This window comes from Danio rerio, chromosome 11 (assembly GCF_052040795.2).
Source record: "Danio rerio strain M-AB ecotype USA chromosome 11, GRCz13ab, whole genome shotgun sequence".
NCBI lineage: Eukaryota > Metazoa > Chordata > Actinopteri > Cypriniformes > Danionidae > Danio > Danio rerio.
In genome coordinates, this window is record NC_141031.1 from 26,452,113 (window position 1) to 26,471,609 (window position 19,497).

At 34.2% G+C, this 19,497-nt stretch overlaps 2 protein-coding genes across 4 annotated transcripts; both read left to right on the forward strand.

The window, feature by feature from the left end:
• Nucleotides 1-1,606: 1,606 nt before the first annotated feature.
• On the forward strand, nt 1,607-7,459 carry chia.1 (chitinase, acidic.1). The gene is given in 12 exon segments (NM_213050.1): nt 1,607-1,640; nt 1,740-1,807; nt 1,925-1,954; nt 2,034-2,238; nt 2,410-2,466; nt 3,317-3,482; nt 3,574-3,698; nt 4,734-4,857; nt 4,940-5,122; nt 6,586-6,702; nt 6,787-6,913; nt 6,998-7,459. Coding segments are annotated over 11 exon segments (1,368 nt in total). The 5' UTR covers nt 1,607-1,640; nt 1,740-1,782; the 3' UTR covers nt 7,207-7,459.
• A 631-nt stretch (nt 7,460-8,090) lies between these two features.
• chia.2 (chitinase, acidic.2) lies at nt 8,091-16,802 on the forward strand. 3 transcript variants are annotated; one of them, NM_213249.1, is given in 12 exon segments: nt 10,743-10,754; nt 10,835-10,876; nt 10,966-10,992; nt 11,127-11,331; nt 12,517-12,573; nt 12,666-12,831; nt 12,917-13,041; nt 13,150-13,273; nt 13,378-13,560; nt 13,645-13,761; nt 13,844-13,976; nt 16,242-16,802. In NM_213249.1, coding segments are annotated over 11 exon segments (1,413 nt in total). In that variant the 5' UTR covers nt 10,743-10,754; nt 10,835-10,851; the 3' UTR covers nt 16,493-16,802.
• The last annotated feature ends 2,695 nt before the right edge of the window (nt 16,803-19,497 follow it).

Sequence of the window (19,497 nt, forward strand, 5' to 3'; positions counted from 1 at the left end):
TTTCGCCACTCTATGAACAGAGTAGAAGTTTGGTTTGCATTGCTGGCAATAAGTCAAACCAGTGCATATTGGACTCTGGCAGGGCTGCCCTTTGTCACCAATTCTGATCATAATTTTTATAGGCAGAATTTCAAAGCGCAGCAGGGGTCCGGTTCGGGGACCACAGGATCTCATCTCTGTTATTAGCAAATGATGTTGTTCTGTTGGCTTCATCGAACATGGACCTTCAGCATGCACTGGGGTGGTTTGCTGCCGAGTTTAATGCGGCTGCGATGAGAATCAGCACCTCCCAAGTCCGAGGCCATGGTGATCCACTAGAAAATGGTGATTTGCCATCTCCAGGTTGGAGGACAGTCCTTACCCCAGGAAGAGGAGTTCTAGTATTTGGGAGTTTTGTTCACAAGTGATCGGACTATACAATATCATCTGCAATATCATCACTATGCAAATACACTTTTCCCAAAAACACATAATATTTTATTCTTAATTTAATTATAGTTGTTCTAACAATTGAATCATAGGCACTGGAATCAGAATGTGAAAATGTATACATCCTAAATAAATCATAATAAATGTTAAGAAAATCAGCTAAAATGTTGCTAAAATAGCTTTTAGGTAGGGGCGATATATATTGCATCACTAAAAAAATGATTGAGGTCATGTGTCCATGGATTATTGTGACTGGCCTATGTGGCGCACTTTTTTTACCTTTTTTAACGTTTGGGTTACAAGTCCAGCTCTACAACCATTTGGTCACAACCGCCTACGCTTAGAATGAATCCAATAAAATAATCTGATTAGAAATAATGATTAGCCAGTCTGTAATACCAAGCAGCAAAATGAGCTCTTTTGTACGGCTTGAATTAAGGCAGATGTTTTATTGGATTAGAGCAGATGTTTTAATTGTGCGCAAACACTTATGTTAACAATTGCTAATATTTGTTTACAAAAAACAAACATTAGTTCCATTTCCATCACAGCATTTTGTAGCAGTTAAACACTGTGAGGTAACCTGGAGCTAAGTGTTGAAGAATAAAAAAGGAAGTATGTAATAGCTTGACATTCAAAATTGCACTGTGAATTAAAAATATTGATTCATTTTTTTTTAAGTGCACATTAACTCTTGCTAGCATTTTAAAATTTAGATATTAGTTCAAAATAGTTGTGAAAACTATTACTCATTTTACTGTTTATTTCCTTATGGACCAAAAGAAAATGTGTCCACCCCAATATCTATACATAAATCGCAATGCCATGCTGTACTAACAATTAAACCTGTGTGTAAACATGCACAGGTTTCTGGATGCCTGTGCCAATTAACTTGCTAGTATTTCATTAATATTAGTGTTCTGCCATTTTGCAGTACTAGTATACATGAAACAAATCTGATGATGTATTATTATTTTTATGTAATTGAGGGATTACAGTTCTGACTATTAGCCTATAATGTCATAACACCCACAAAGATAATATCACCTTACCGTAATATGCCCGTTTTATGACTTGTTATTAATTTATTGCCCAGTTCTGATGAAGTTAGCCCTTATCAGCTGTACTTTGGAACTATTAATAATGTATAAGTATACATGATCGTGAAGGGGCTTTCACCAAACTGGCCATTCTCAGTGCAGCTGACACAGGTAAAAAGGGGACACCTTAACTCCTTTCCTTTCATTAGTTTCTTTATTAATATTGTTCATACGCACAAATCAATTGATTTTGTTTTGTTTGGATTTCAGCTCACTTTATTTCTCAAGCATACTGGTTTGGATCAGGATCAAAATGACTAAGTTGACTATATTAGCAGGTATATTGTTGCATATTCAGTTTTCTTAAATTATATTTGTTATTTAAACACATTTTTAATTATAATTGAATATGTTTTATGCATAATTCTTGTTTTTCTTTTTTCTTTTTTGCATAGGACTGGGCATCTTGCTGTCATTACAGATTGGTAAGAACCTTTTCATTACTATAAAATAATAAATGTTTCTACATGAGCTTTTTAACAAGATCATAATTGTTTTTGACAGTGTCCTCCACAAAACTGGTGTGCTACATGACCAACTGGTCCCAGTACAGACCTGGAAATGGGAAGTTCTTGCCAGAAAACATCGACCCATTCCTCTGCACTCATGTGGTTTACGCTCTGGCAACCATCAGCTATGATAATCAGATCACCACCATTGAATGGAATGATGTCGATCTGTACAAGTCAATGAACGAGCTCAAGAAAGTGTAAGCAAATGCTGTTTCTACAGTATAGTGCTATTCTCGAGCCATAAACAATGGTTAATGTTTACACACGTCTTGGGTTGAAAGATTGAACCAATTTATTGTTGTTTTTACATTTGTTATTCATATATTTGTATACTTTTGGTTTATTTAAATTTTGTATATATTTTATAGAAATCCTGCACTGAAGACACAGCTGTCTGTTGGAGGATTGGTCAATGGTGTCAGTCCGTAAGTAGAACAATTAGCACCATTATTGTAGTATTAAATATTTATTTATTTATTTATTTGTATTTAGTTAGTTAGTTAGTTAGTTAGTTAGTTAGTTAGTTAGTTAGTTAGTTAGTTAGTTTTCAATTTAAATTCAAATTCTAGTTTATTTTTTAATTTACTTTTTATTTTATTTAATAATGTTTAAACATTTTGTGATCATTTGTTCATATATACAAACAAATACAGTATATACAAATGCACACTTATTTAAGCAATTAATGGTCATAAAAATACACTTGTGGCTTTATTTACATAAATATGAATAATTAAAAATATATATATTTCAACTATAAATTAAAAATATTTATTTAAATTAGTGCTGTCAAATGATTTATCACATCTAGAATAAAAAGTTTGTATTTATATAATCTATACATATGTACTGTGTATATTTATTTATGTATATATTTACATATATATTTATGCTAATATATAGTTGGTAATATATATCAATATTTTTATCTAAAAAAGTGCGCACAAATATATTTTGTAAATATGAACTTTCATTTCTGGTGCAATAAATCACAATTAATCATTTGACAGCACTCATTTATATGTTAAAGTTATGTAAATAAATTAGTTAGTAAATGAAACCACTCGATTTAACCTGATGCCTACACCAGAATGTGACAATGACTTATAGTATGGTATTAATAATTGTTCCTATTTTTTATGTTGTGTTAATCATGCAGCAATATGATAATTCTCCAGTTTTTAAAATGCTCTTCAAACTTAAATCCCAAGCTGCTGACAAGAATTAATGAAACACATCACATGTGCTCACTGTATGCCTCTCTTTGCACTTCAGATACATTAACATGGTGGCGACTCCAGAAAACCGCAAAGCTTTCATCCGCAATGCATTATTGTTCCTGCGGCTCCATGAGTTTGACGGCATGGACATTGACTGGCAGTATCCTGGTCATAATGGAAGTCCACCACAGGACAAGCAGAGGCTGACTACATTCATCAAGGTGAAGAAAATATGATGCACATTTACTTCCAGCTATAATGCATATGAATTCAACTCCACTGAACTTGTGTTTACTGTGGGATCTTTCTCAGGAAATGAGAGATGCAATTGAACAAGAGGCCATCGACACAAAGAAAACTCCTCTGCTTCTCTCCATCAAAGTGTCCGCCATCAAAACCACTATCGAAAATGCTTACGAGGCCAAAGAGGTTGCAAGGTAAGTTCACGCATATGGAAATCTGATTGATGCAAATCACATATTTTACATACAAAATCATGTCTGGATTTCACAGATATTAAAAAAAATGAACATTTAAAAATAATAATTAAAAAAAAAAAAATGAAAGCTAATCATTTTGACCTCAACTGTGCATATTTGCAACATATATTTCAAAATATTGCAAAAATGGCCATTAGCATATATTTATGTTTATGTATATTATTATGTATTATATATTTATGTATATTATGTACATTTAAAATTACAAATTTATGTAGAAAATATTATCTATATATGTGCATACACTCACCGGCCATTTTATTAGGTACACCTAACTAGAACCAGGTTCAACCCCCTTTTGCCTTCAGAACAGCCTTAATCCTTTGTGGCATAGATTCAAGAAGATACTGGAAATATTCCTGAGAGATTTTGGTCCATATTGACATGGTAGCATAACGAATGGTTATTAGAGTTACTGTTGCCTTTCTATGAGCTTGAACCAGTCTGGCCATTCTCCTCTGACCTCTGGTATCAACAAGGCATTTTCTCTTTTTCAGATCATTCTCTGTAAACTCTAGAGATAGTGTGTGTGAAAAATCCTAGTAGATCAGCAGTTTCTGAAATACTCAAACCAGCCTGTCTGGCACCAATAACCATGCCACGTTCAAAGTCACTCAAATCACCTTTCTTCCCCATTCTGATGCTCAATTTGAACTGCAGCAGATCATCTTGATCATGTTTGCATGCCTGAATGAATTGTGTTGCTGCCATGTGTTAGGCTGATTAGAAATTTGCGTTAACAAGCAATTGTACCTTATAAAGTGACTGGTTTGGGTTTATTTGGCCATATGTCAACAAGCAATTGGACCTAATAAAGTGGCCGGTTAGTGTATCTGGCCATATATCAACAAGCAATTGTACCTAATAAAGTGGCCGTTTAGTGTATCTGGCCATATATCAAAACTTAATATAGCAGAATTACTGTGTGTGTGTCTATGTGTCTATATTAAACTTTTTTCTTTTTTATTATAGTTTGGTGGACTTTGTGACCATCATGTCTTATGACTATCATGGCCACTGGGACCCCATAACAGGACACAACAGCCCTCTTTTCCGTAGCTCCTTTGACACCGGAAGCATTGTTCACCACAATATCGTAAGATCTAAACTCATATATTTCAAATCCATCAATTTAGAGCATCATTTTTAATCTGAGATTAATTTGTTTCCTTCGTCAGAATTCATCTTTGGAATTCTGGCTTGGCAGTGGAGCTCCTGCTGACAGGCTGCTGCTGGGTTTACCTACATATGGACGCACATTCATGCTCTCTACTTCACAAACTGGTCTCGGGGCTCCAGCCAATGGTCCCGCTGATGCCGGCCCCTACACACGCGAAGCAGGCTTCTGGTCCTATTATGAGGTTTTAACATCATGCTTTTTCATATAAAACAAGCACTCACAGTAAGATTTGTTTCAGAAACCAGGTCTTATGTCACTAATTGGTGAACTAAAATTTTACAAAAATAGCTTTTAAGTGTTTATACAAACAATACCATTAATAAATTTGAAATAATTATAATTTTTATATTTATATAAAGTATATTAAAACAGAAAACAGTTATGTGCTGTATTGGCTTCTTAAAATTGGCCTATGAATTAAAAATAAATATAGAATAATTGATAAAATAAATGTAACATTTACATAAATATATGTATATTTAAAAATGTACAGTAAAATGGAAAGTAATTAGTTTAATAATTATTATACGTATGTTAAATGACAATAATATTTCACAATATGTATATTTTTATAAGTTTTTATGCTCAGTAAGGCTGCAAATTACAACTAACATGAAAGTAAAAACTGTAATATTGTGAAATTATATTATAATATATTTAAAGGTGTTGTATGTAAGTTCTTGACTCTTCTAAAGCATAAAATGCCGTATGTTTGCAGACTGAAGAAACATGAAATGAAAGTGAACATGCTAGTTTATCTAGAAAATAATGCTAATATCAGTTATTCTCTATTGAAATTGTGTGTTCCGTGTTGAAATGTCTGTCTTTGGTCTGTGAAACTCAGTTTACCCTACTATATTTCAGCACCCTGGGTTGCCTTGGCAGAAAACCCAGCATATTTGATTTTAGTCTTGAAGGCAGCCTCAACGGGTGCAGCCAAAAATGTGAGCACTAAATGAAAGTAGCAGCTCCTGGAATGAGATACACATGCAGAGTAATAAAAATCTGCATGGGGTGTTTTTTTTTTCAATACAAATATCACTAACTTAAACTTTAGATTAGCAGCTTATAGTGTAAAGCAGTGGAGTCCAAACTCAGAGTTTAGCTCCAACTCTAATCATATCTCAACCAGCTAATCAAGCTTTAACTAGATATACTTGAAATTTCCTGGCTGATGTGTTGAAGCAAGTTGTAGTTAAACTCAGCACGACATAGGTCCTTTAGAACCAAGTTTGGACACCTCTGGTGTAAGGCTTGATCTTCAAACTCAGACAACACACTCGCTCCTGTTGTCAATCTTGCAATGTATTATTTTGAATTTGGACTGCAATGCCAAGTTCCACCACTAGGTGTCAGTCCTACTGATCTTTACTGCGCCCTCAACTACTGCTCTATAACATTTACACTGATAAATCAGTAGGTGGCAGCAAGTGATGGTCTTGGGTGACTGTCTCATTCATCATTCACTCAAAAGATTCATTCTGAAACAAAATAAGCAATTTCCCTTTGTTACTGTTTCACTGAATCATTAGCTCGATTGTTTGTTCAAAAATGCAGATTTATCCAAGAACACCATTTCTAAAGTTTTTTTGCTCTCAGCAGCCAGTAATTTATCAAGTAATTTATGTTTTGTTTGATCCACAGATTTGCCCCATGGAATCAAGCGTCCCCATTCATTGGATTGATGAACAGATGGTGCCCTATGCAGTTCAAGGACGAGCTTGGGTTGGATTTGACAACCAAGAAAGCATTACCGCTAAGGTAAAATCAGCCCCTGTTTTTCAACAGTGACAGGTTTGACCAACAACATCTCTCACAAAACTGGTCTTGTATTTCCTTTAACAGGTGCAGTGGCTTAACTCCTTAAAACTGGGCGGAGCCTCAGTGTGGACATTAGATTTTGACGATTTTGCTGGCCGCTTCTGTTACAACGGAGCTTACCCTCTTGTCAACCATCTGCGAAACTCACTGGGTAAACAAGTCACCATTAAACTGCAGAACAGCAGCATATAATTCTGTTATATGCTTCATAGTAATACTGAATCTCTCGTCACAGGTTTCCCACCCAAGCCCACCACTACACCACGTCCCACCACGACCGCTGACCCCATCAACTCTTTCTGTGTGGGTAAACCAGACGGCCTGTACCCACACCCTACTGATGCCAGCAAATACTTCCACTGTTTCCGCGGAAACACATACCTGCAGCAATGCCAACCTGGTCTGGTCTTTGTTGACGCTTGTAAATGTTGTGATTGGCCTTGAATGTAAGTCAATACAGCAGTCCAGACTTCAACTATGATGTATCACCTTGTCTTCCATCTATCCAAGCTCATCATCTGAAAGAAACACAATAATAATGATAATAAAAGTGAATAATTTTTATGCATAGCAGTATGGAGTTCTTTGTAAAGTACTGGTTATATATTCACTCACATCTAGTTTTCCTCTTGTTGTGCAACAAAACTATGTCCTCTTTTTTCTTTCACTTTAAATAAAGATATTTATGACAATCTGACTTAAAGTGGTCATCTGTAAATAATATATAAAAAGAAAAAAAGGCTTATACATATGAACAGATTCATGAACATTTCACTCATAATTAATTTTTTAAGACAGGATAGATTGATTCCCAGAGATGGGTTGCGGCTGAAAGGGCATCCGCTGCGTAAAAACTTGCTGGATAAGTTGGCGGTTCATTCCGCTGTGGCGACGGCGGATTAATAAAGGGACTAAGCCGACAGGAAAATGAATGAATGAAAGGATAGATTGAAGGGGATAAAAGGTGTTTTACGTCACTCAACAATGATGTTTGCTGTTTGTTATAACTATTTTAAACTGAGCTTCAACAACACAATTCTTGAGTTTTAGCAGTGAATCCACCTAACCTATCCACTTAAATGAGTAAAAACTAAGCTAATTTAATTCCTTCATTTTGTCCGAATACGGAAGCCAGCATTTTTTACAGTGATGTTTACCGTGCACCCATCAAGCCACATATTAAGGGGTTTCTATGAAAATCAGCTTGATTTATGAGAACAGATTAATGAGCATTTGCTATGTGAACTGCAGGGGTATCATTTACAGTAAACTGTGTCCTACTCTGATTAATAAAGTCATATTGTTCCCTCTGACATAATAACTGTATGCTAGACAAATTGACTTGAAAAGGACAGTTATAAAATTACCCTGGCCACGTCATAAAATACAGACTGTTCTGATAATGTTACACAAGCACAAGGACCTAGATTTCTTTATTCTTATATTACAGTTGAGCTAATAAACTATCTGAAGAAATCTGGGACACTTTGTTTTGGCTAGATTAGATAGATTTGTTTAAACTGTAAATGTGCACGTTCGCACATGAATTAGTATTTATATATATATATATTATATATCAGTAAATACTCATTCAGCTAAGGTATAGAAGAGTTACTAAGGAATAAACATTTTATTTTTAAAAGGATGCATACAAAGTTAGCTGTGCATTAGGGTAACATTTAATATTGATGTCAATAAATAAATAATAAATGTCTAATTGAAGTTAATATGCTGTTTTTGAAAGGATTATGCATTTATTCAAGTAAAAACTGTAATATTGTAAAATATTATTTTGATTTACATTGTTTTTACCTTATTTTTATTTCTTCACCTTAAATGTCACCCCACATTATATGTATATCATTGTGACACTTTAGTTTAAGTACCACTTAGCAACTGCTATTCCCTTCCTGCTTAAGATTATTAGTAAGAAATATTAGTACTTAATAGTATGATCTCATTCTACACCCTACACCTACCAAATACCTAAACCCAACTATACTAACTATTAATAAGCAGCAGAATAATAGTTTAGTGAGCTTAAAGTCTTAGTGAATTACCTAAATAGCAAGAATTTATTCTTAAAACAAAGTTTGACCCATTTTATTTATAGTTTTTCAAGATAAGTTCAGATTTAGAATTTTTGTTTGTTATTTTTTATTGAAAACTTACTAATAAACAACCCACTTGTAGAAAAGTGACGAGGGATTCATATTTTGTTTATTTATTTAGCAGCAAATACTTCAGTTGCCATAAATAGGACAGCCTTTTTGCAACATCTTAAATGTATTTGATATTTTTGATCAATGCATTATTGTTTATTTGGAAGTACTTTCTCCATGCATTATTTTACTTTAAACCTTTACAGTAAATTGAATATGAAAATGACAATTTTGCAATGTAAAATTGAAGTATTCTACATAGTTATGTACATTATAGTCTTTTGACAATAAAGCTTTTCATATCTTCTATCCTTCCTTTTTTCACACTGAAGTCATCGCTTGGCAATGTTCCAGTGATAAGATATGAGCAATACATTACTGAAATTCTCCACAACTTATTTCTTATTACAAACATCATTCCATATATTTATTCTTTACTATATGAGTTTTTTAACATTACTATGAAATGAAGGTTCTTCAGGATGATGACAAAACTGTTTGATGATAAGCAGGGTTTAACTGCCTACTGTTTGGTTTCGGTCTCCAAAACATCAGGAGAATATTGCACCGATTCTGGAGTGATAACCTTCAAAGCACCAAACTGATTATTACATGGTTCAGATAGCACAACAAGCTTATATAACACAATTGCAACTGTAAAGATAAATTTCTTATATAAGACTAATATTTGGAGAAGAAAATTAACCCCATAAAAGTTTGATTTGCAAATTGCACGGAATCCTTTCATTTAGATATCTAATCACAATAGAAATAATGATGACCGTTTTAATTACAGTCTTCATATCCAATAAGAAGTCAACAATCTTTACATATTATTTTATCTCTTTATTGTCTATATTGAGTGTTTTTCAATTATAGTGTGGTTATTCACTTTTATGTTTATTGCATATTGTCATTTCCTCATTATATTTTCTGAATTAAATGATATGACGGTTTATCTGGGCCAGTGTTATTTTACACTGTTAAAAAAATGGAACATTTATGATTAAAAGAAAAACTGCTGTTGGAGAACTGCAATGTTTTATTAATTTCTATTGTTAACACCACAATGTTTTGAAATGTTGACATTAAATGTGTCTTTGTAATTTTGTGTGCTTATGTATTTTAAATATGCCTATATATTTGATATTTTATAAACTGTAATTGCTGTTATTTGCTCAATTCTGATTGATTGACAGATATTTTTCTGGAAACAGTAAAAAAAACATCTTTGCTGCTTGTTTAATCTAATTATTTAAAATAAGTTGAATTAACACAATTCTTGAGTATTTTGTGGACATCTTGTTCAGTCCACTTAAATTTGTAAAAATAATTAATTTAACTTAATTGATTTGTGAACCCTGCATTTTTACAGGGTATTTACTATCACCAAGTTTAAATTCTTTTAGTTTAGTACTTTAGATTAAAGTAAATGAAAACAACAAATGTTTTATATATTTTATTTCAGTAAACATCTGTTTTATATGAAAATTTAGTTTGATTATTTTTGATTTAGTTAACTACAGTAACCCTGATTTGACCTCAGGACTATACACATTTTTATGCAGAGGTTACAGGATCTTGTACTAAATTCATATCAGTGTACCAGACATTTTTTTCATCTTATCAAAGATTTTAGTTTCACACTGTGGGCCAAAGGTATTTCAGTTCCACATGTTATTGTCCATTTTAAGTCCATAGTTTACAGTTGATACCATATCTCTGTCCTAATAAATCATTCCATATGGCCTAGAGACAACTCCCAATTGCTATAAAAACCCAGGGGTCCTAACGTTTCTCTTTACATTTTGCTTGCTTGAGGTACCCCAGGTATGTCTGACTGAAATTCAGCCTTCATTTGTATGCCTGCTATTAGTTTACATGTATTAACTATTCTTCGTTTCTCACAGAGAAACTGGAAATAATTATGGGGAGACTCACACTTGTAGCAGGTAAGATGCTGATATAATATACACTATACGCTAGTATTATTTATTCCTATTGATCATTTATCATTAATCAATTTCTTCGCTTTTAATAGGTTTGGGCTTGGTGCTCTGCCACCTTGGTAAGTCATTAAGTATTTATTGCCTCAACAGTATTATCATACTATTAATTGCTGATGTGTTGAAATTGGAAAGATGTCATTCTCCATGTGAAAATGTATAGCTAATGATTTTTTGTGTGTGTTTCTATAACCAGCCTTTTCCATGGAAATGGGCTGCTACTTCACCAACTGGTCCCAGTACAGGCCTGGGATTGGAAAGTACACTCCTGCAAATGTCGACCCTTTCCTTTGCACACATCTTTTCTATGCTTTCGCCATGATCAACCATGCCAATGAGCTTATCACATATGAGTGGAACGATGAGACTCTTTACAAGGCCTTCAATGAGCTCAAAAACACGTATGTATTTGTTAAAGCCTCACACTCTCAGATACTTTACAATACACACAAAACCATTCATTCCTAATTGTGCCTCATTTACATGGGCTACCATATAATATACTATATTTTTAATTAAAATGGTGATATTATTGTACTGTCATTTACTTTTCTGTCGCAAAATAGAAAAAAAAAACATTAAAATGATGCTTCATGTTAGAATTTGCGCTCTGCTTTTGTGGACCGTAAACCCTGTCTACTTTAACTTGCTTGGCAGTTTCAAACATTTTGGCATTGAATAATGTGTAATAAATGTAATATTAAATACTTTAATATAGGGAACGTTTGATTCTGATACTAACTGGTGTGTAACTTATTTTCAAACTTTTTAACAAAAAGAGATGACAATAATAGGTTTAATTTTCCGCCATTTTGTGCTTAAGCTCATGTTGCTAACCTCGAATAAGATACCACATGGCATGTCTAAAGCAGAATTGTATGCAGTTTCATCAGAATATAGTTTTCAAAATGTGAATGAGACATTAGCTTAAATATCACAAAAATGATTGGTGTATCCGAAAGTTTTGTATTCATTAAACAGATAATGAGAGAAGAAGAAATGGCAAGCCTCAGCGCCTTCCAGAGTTTTCCGCCATAGGAAGTGACGTAATTTGGAGTCACATGCTTTTTTTCTATTAGTGCTTTAAAGGTTGCATTTTCAACATCATAGATGTTGGCCAGAACAAAGGCACCGTTTAAATGACTGAAATTACAGATAATGTGGTAAATAGATTCTCTTTACAAATATTTTTTTTTTAAATTCATTCATTCATTTTCTTTTCGACTTGGTCCCTTTATTAATCAGCAGTCACCACAGCGGAATCAAGCAGCACATGTTTTACACAGCGAATGCCCCTCCAGCCGCAACCCAGCACTGGGAAATATCTATTTAACTTAGTAAAGTCAACACAAAAAAGATGAAAATATGGTATAAGAGGAGTAAGAAAGTATATTTTAAAAACAAAATGTCTCTAATACAAACAATAAATTTATAGATGATTTGATAGCATTTGTGTTTTTACTCAAAACTGTTTCATCATTTTTTTAAGGTTTAGTGCTGAGATGCAAAATGTACCCACAATTCTAAAATCACACATTGTTATTTATCATAAAATTCTAAAACATTTATCCCAATTATCCTTGCAGGAATCCCCATCTTAGAACTCTTTTGGCTGTTGGAGGATGGAACTTTGGTTCCACACAGTAAGTATTCTCTATAAACGTGATGAAGAGCTGTTGTATCTTGTGAAATGAAAATCCTAAAGATCTAAAACTCTACCCTAAATTCATCTCAGGTTCTCCATCATGGTGTCCAGTGCTGCAAACCGACAAACATTCATTCAGTCTTCCATCAAATTTTTGAGAACTTATGGATTTGATGGTATGGACTTGGACTGGGAATATCCTGGATCAAGAGGAAGTCCACCTGAAGACAAACAAAGATTCACTCTGCTGTGCAAGGTGGGTTTGATTACGACCAAAGGGTTGTTAAGCAAACATATTGGCTTTATTTAATCTCTTTTTATGTCTGTTTTCCTCTTTGTAGGAACTCCTTGAGGCCTATGAGGCTGAGGGCAAAGCCACTGGCAGACGCAGACTGATGCTGAGTGCTGCTGTATCTGCTGGCAAAGGCACTATTGATGATGGTTACGAGATTGCAGAGATTGCCAAGTAAGTAAGAGAACAATGAATCATAATATTTGTGAGCAGGCTTAGAAGGAAGTAGCACGAGATGTTTTAGACTCCTCCTGACTTTCTTGATCATTTGGTTCATTTCAGATACCTGGATTTCATCAACATCATGACTTACGACTTCCATGGAACTTGGGAGCGATTCACAGGACACAACAGCCCTCTGTACCAAGGCTCAAAGGATGAGGGAGACCTTGTCTACTTCAACACCGTAAGAACTGAAACACTATCATCATTTAGTCTGGGATTTTCACTCTCTCAAATGAATGCAAAAAAAAGGTCCTCCGTTTTAAAACAACTTTCGTCTTGGCTTAGGACTATGCTATGCGCTACTGGAGGGATAATGGCACCCCGGTGGAGAAACTCAGAATGGGCTTTGCTACATACGGTCGCACTTTCCGTCTGACATCTTCAGATACCAGCGTTGGAGCTCCAGCTAGTGGACCTGCTTCAGCTGGAACCTACACTCGGGAGGCTGGATTCTGGTCTTACTATGAGGTGAGAGATTGAGAACAGCCATTTTGTACAATATGATGGAATATCTAAAATAATATCTAATAATGCTAAACAATGTGTCTGTAGATCTGTGGCTTCCTGGAGGGAACAACAATTCAGTGGATTGATGACCAGAAGGTGCCCTATGCCACAAAGAACAGCGAGTGGGTTGGATTTGACACCAAGGAGAGTTATGAAACTAAGGTAATTCTGAGTCTTTACTGGATGTTACTGCGTTTCATTGTCACTGTTTGTCAGAAACTGATTATCACCTCTAAATTCAAAGGTCCGTTATCTGAAAGACAAGAAATTTGGTGGAGCTTTCGTGTGGGCACTTGATCTGGATGACTTTGCTGGACAGTTCTGTGGTCAGGGGAACCATCCTCTCATGGGACACCTGCGCAATCTTCTGGATATTGGTATGAATATTTACCAGTTGTCTTTAAAAGAGAGAAATGGCTATTTATGAACATAATGTCATTTAGACTTTCACATCTTGTCTTGCTGTGTTTACCATATAAAAGCCATTCACACACAAAAAATGTTAGCCATACTCCTGAGAACTTGTTTACTATTTAGTAAAATCACTAAAACTATTTAGCAGAAATCCCATTATAGCTTTAAAAAGTGCCCATTCTCACTTGTAATCTCTGTAAATGGAAAGAAACTTGAAAATACACTAAATACTGTTAGATGATGTCATATAAGCTGTATTCAGAAACAAGAAATGGTTTGTCCAAGGTTGTCACTATTGTTTCTTGGTAATTTTATCTTTTTAAAATGGGGCTTTGATGATTGCAAAGTGAAAAAGTTGGTCATTTGCCAACACTGGCAGGTGTTGTAAAAAAAAATAAAATAAGTGAAAAAAAAGAGAGAACCCAGTCCAGGAGACTCGGAACAAGCAGAATTCCTTTATTGAGACGTGTTGGTTAATCTGCAGTCATACAGCGTATTTAGTGTGAGTACGGCCTTGCAAGAGCCTACTAGAGGTCTGCAGTCTGCAAGTTCTTTCACAAGTCTCACACAAGTCTCACACAAGTCTGAAGGGCTTTAGTCTAAGATGTCCTGTTAGGAGGAGGGGACATGGCTAAACAGAGCATGCAAATTAAGAGTTGGAGTCAGCATGGCATAGGTGTTAAAAAACGGCCCAGCTACTGACCACACAAGTTAATCAACATAGGTTTCTGTAGCATAAAAGCAACACCCGAAGACAAAGAAGACAAAGACAGAGTCGTTTAAAGCATTTGCATCACTGGCTTAGCCTGTAGTCAGAGAGATAAAGGTTAAATGTCCCTCCTAGCTGGGATGTTAATGAAATTATATAATTAAAAAACCTAAGAATATAACTTTTCAGTTATACGTAGATTATTGTCCATTTGGAATTAGATGATAGAAATTTATATTTCCACACAGGCAAAGGGTCCTTTGATTGGCCAATTGTTGAAAATGCCATTAACATGCAGCATTTAGTAAGTTGTTTTCTACAGAGATAAATGGCTCTGAATACAACCCACATAGCAAAATTTCTCTGGCCCAACTTGGCCCACACAATCAGGTTTTGCTTGACCCACATGTAGCAGTGGATTACGGTACAAGACTGGACCAAGTCTGGCTTCCAGACAGGGGCCTAACATAGACCATATCTGGGTCAAGTCACAGCCAAGTTAATAACTCATAACTGGTGCTGAACTGGGCCAGATAGATTGGTGTGTCGGAAATTGATAAACCCATGAAGCACTGCTCTTTAGGCACAGTATGGGCATGCTTTTTCTCAAAGAGACCTGATTGGTAGAATTTTTTCTTTACTCAAACATTATTTTAATGTATTTTAAATGTGGGCCAAGACAGGCCTTATGTAGCCCACATATAAATTTTTAACATCTGAGCTTAACACTACATTTTCCATCTGACTCAAGTCTTGTGTGCCGCCATAAAGACGGTGCCACCTCTGCCATACCAGGGCCATATTTGGCCCACATGCTGTATGGTAGTGCTGGAAGAACGCCTGCTGTTCCAGCTTTATGCCAAATCTGGGCCAGAATTCTTTGCTACCAGGGAAATGATGGAGTTTATGAAATTTGACTCGTTTGGTCTTCATTTTAATCACTAGGTGGCGCCGCTCATTCCAAGCTGTTCAGGCATTCTGTAGTAAAAGTTAAAACTGCTCTAAATAAATATGGCACTGTTTAGTCACTAAGTGAGTCAAGAATTCTAAATAGATCCGGCCAAATATTCAGAATGTTACAAGCATACTCACTCTATTTTAAGGTTTTTCAATCCAGTAGGTGGCAGTGTCACCAAACCTACCATCTGTAGACCTAAAGTTGTATTTGATAGGCTTTTGCCATTGTGTTTTAAAAATGGTATGCAATAGAAACCTTTCACGTGAAGGGGTTTCAGTAAAAAATCCCAAAACCAGAGTTTGACACCAAAACTCTTAAAAATTTGGATTTTTATTGGCATTAATGGTTGCATGAAGAATCATAGAACCCAATGGAACATATACAGCTTTCTTTTAAATCTTATCATCTTAGAAAATAAGTACAATTCACTGTAAGGTTATTTGGGAACCAAAAATATTTCCTCTGGTATCACTGTGAAAATACCATTTTGGACCTTTTTTTAGTACAGCTAATACTAAATTAATGTTAATACTAAAATGCTAATATTTTTTTTCTCTCCAGAATTGCCTCCTCTGCCTCCCCCCACAACTGCCAAACCTGGCCAAAGCACCACAAGACCCACCACTACCACCACCACCACTACTCATGCTCCAGGACCAGGATTCTGTAACGGGAAGCCCGATGGACTTTATGCTCACCCTGACCCCAACAAATATTACAGCTGCGCTGGAGGCCAGACATATGTGGATAATTGCGGAGCAGGCACTGAGTTTGATGAGAGCTGTAAGTGCTGTGGCTGGCCTAAACACTAAGTGATCACTGAAGGCATCTACATACAGTGAAATGGGACACTGCACATTTGAATAAGCACACACAAATGAATCTAAACATCTGCAACTACAGCTGTTTCATACAAAGGGAATTGCTGTAGACTGAACATAATTCTTTGTGCTTTATCTTTCCACTTGAATGTATTTTAAAAGCATGCATTGCTTATTTTTTGTTGCTATTTTTTTAAAAATCTGTCAACGTGACTGGTGCTCAACAATGACTTCCCTTCAAAGCAAAAAACAAAAAAAAAAAAAAAAACTCATATGAATAAACAAACCTTGCAACCACCAACTGTGTTTCTGATTGCATTGTATTTTTTTTTAACACAACACATGATGGTAAAAAAATTGTGGTCTGGTAACATGCCAGATTTAACAGCCCGGTATTATTTGGGGCTCTTAAAATGAGTGTCTAGATTTTAATGGAAACCCAACAATAATAATTCAGATATTCATATGAGATACTTACAATTACAAATATTAGTTAGTTAAGTTTTTTTTTTTTTTGGAAATTTTGTTTACTTTAATGATTAGGCTAAAATAATTATTTATTATAATTTTTTTTAAGTTTAAACTTAAATAGAAGTTATACATTTCTGATAGATATTTTGGTAACTTTTCATAACAAAAACAGCATGATCAGATTACATGTAGCTGTCACAAATTCATAATCATGTTAATTAAGTGAAATCACAAACAAAAATGGAAACACAAGATAACACTACTGTGAGAAATAATCTGGAGATAGCCTTCATTGTAGACCTTCTTCTCTTCCCCCTACCCCAGTATGCATACAGTACTGTATGTTTTTAATGGTGTATAAACATGGACAATTTAGTGAACTGTGAGCTGATGTTGAATAGTTTTAATTTTGTGATTCTATTTATTTAGGCCTATTAATTGATATAGTTTTGTTGGTAAATTTAAGCAATCTTTAGGACATTTGTATTTTTAGAAGCCAACCAGGCAAATTACAAAAACTGTGATGATAGCTATTACTTTGTAGAAGTAGCCTAAAAGTGTCTATAATAATATGACTGTGGAAATGTCCGCAAAAATTGCATTTTCAGAATCAATCTCAAAATATAGGTCATCTTTTTTGTCATTCTTTAGATTTTTTCAGATTTTTATTATGTGACAAAGTGAAAATACAGAATCACAGTACATCATAAAGAAAAGAAAAAAGAAAAAAGAAAAAAAGGAAAACAACAACAACAAAAGCAAAAAAAAAAAAAAAACAGAAATGGGTATATACATCACATAAAAAAAACATAATTTAGAAATTTCAGTGGTTTTAAAAGGCTTTTTTTTGTAAAAGAGTTAGAAATAGTTTCAAAGTAATAAGTAAAATATAAAACAAGGTTTTTGGTTTGTATATTTAAAAACCAAACATTTACAAGGTTCTGTTTTGTAATAACAAAACCAAACAAAAAAATTCCCATAGTAAGGAAACATCTTTATCAACATTCTTAATTACAAAAAGGGAAAAATCTTACCAAAGCAAATTAGAATAACTGCATCGCTAAAATTCAGTGTGTTGCCTACAAAAGGAACATTTAGTATCAATATGTTTTTTTGTTTAATGTAAGATGAATATGACTGTATTCATTGTACATATTCTATTTTTTTTTTATCTTATTTGTAATTAAGTAGCAATTTGAGATGAGCCATGTTTTTTCCAATCAATATCAGGAACAAAAGAATTACAATAAAAGTAATATTTGGAACTGATACAATTCCATAAAGAGCGTATGAATTTGTTTGAAGAATTTGCAGAGAAACAACATTTTCATACCATTGGAGTAGAAGGATCAAAAGGGGCAAAACAGAAGATGCGATGCCATTCGTTAGCTTTTGGAGCAAAAGTGAAAAACCCTAATCGCGTCATAGTATTTTTGACAGACATAATAACCATCCAATCACATTTATGTAAATGTAATTCCCGCCCACCCGCATCCGCGTTAAGTGTTAAAAGGTTCAAAAACATTTTAACGAGGACGCCCAAAAAATTTTTTTCTCTCTAATGAATGAACGTTAGAAGGTATGTTGAAAGAAACATTACAACATTACTTAAATCTTTCCAGACTCGTGTAATGACTGAGTTAATGTTACAATCACTGAAAGTAATTACCACGGTAAAGTTAGTTTGACGTTTGACATTCGTTTAGCACAGTAAATTAGTAAACAATTAACGGTTAGACTACGTTACATCCGCCATACAGTATTCAGTTAGAAAAATTAATAATCTAGAGAGGATTCTTTTAGTGAATGTATGCACTAAATATTACGTGTTTATTTTAAATTGTATTTATTCTTGTAATTATTGAATAGTATTGTAAAAATACTGCATCTTTTTTTGCCATGTAGCCTGTGTTTGTTTTAGCCGCAAATGTAACTACTAGCCTACTTAAAATGTCCTTCAGTTATACCAACTTTCCTTTTAATGTACACTAGAAATAAACAACTCAATAGCTCACTTAAAAGATTAAAATACAAATTCCGATAAAATAAGCAAAATGGAAAGAAGTCAATTCAGTCCCTTCATAAAACTCCCCACTAAACCTGCTAATATTGACTGCTGATATTGGGCTTTTAGTCATAAAACTATTTTCTAAATGGACTGAGTGGGACAGATGAGCATTATAAATTTGAAGTGATTAAATTTATTGCCTCTTGCATCTTCTGTTGCTGTCCTGTTTATATGGAGACATGCTATTTATCTTGTATCCAAGACCTTTGATAATGTACCTTGATTAAGGGATGATTTTATTGACACCACATTTTGCATTTCTCTGTATCAGCCGACCCTACAATAGCTGTTGTTAAATTATATTGACCTGATAAATGCCATCATGCAAGGAAATGCAGCATTTGCAACAAAGTAAAATATATAAATAAATATTTTAATTTTTAAATTATATGTTTGTATATATTTAAAGCAGAAAATGATAGTATATTATATGTCTGTGTCTTCTAGTTAGATATCT

Excerpts from the sequence above, each read along its gene's own strand:
- chia.2 (XM_087272096.1), top strand. The coding sequence starts at position 10,852 with ATGGGGAGACTCACACTTGTAGCAG. Across the intron at positions 13,762-13,843 it reads AGGAGAGTTATGAAACTAAG|GTCCGTTATCTGAAAGACAA; the intron begins GTAATTCTGAGT and ends CTAAATTCAAAG. Across the intron at positions 13,977-16,241 it reads GCGCAATCTTCTGGATATTG|AATTGCCTCCTCTGCCTCCC; the intron begins GTATGAATATTT and ends TTTTCTCTCCAG.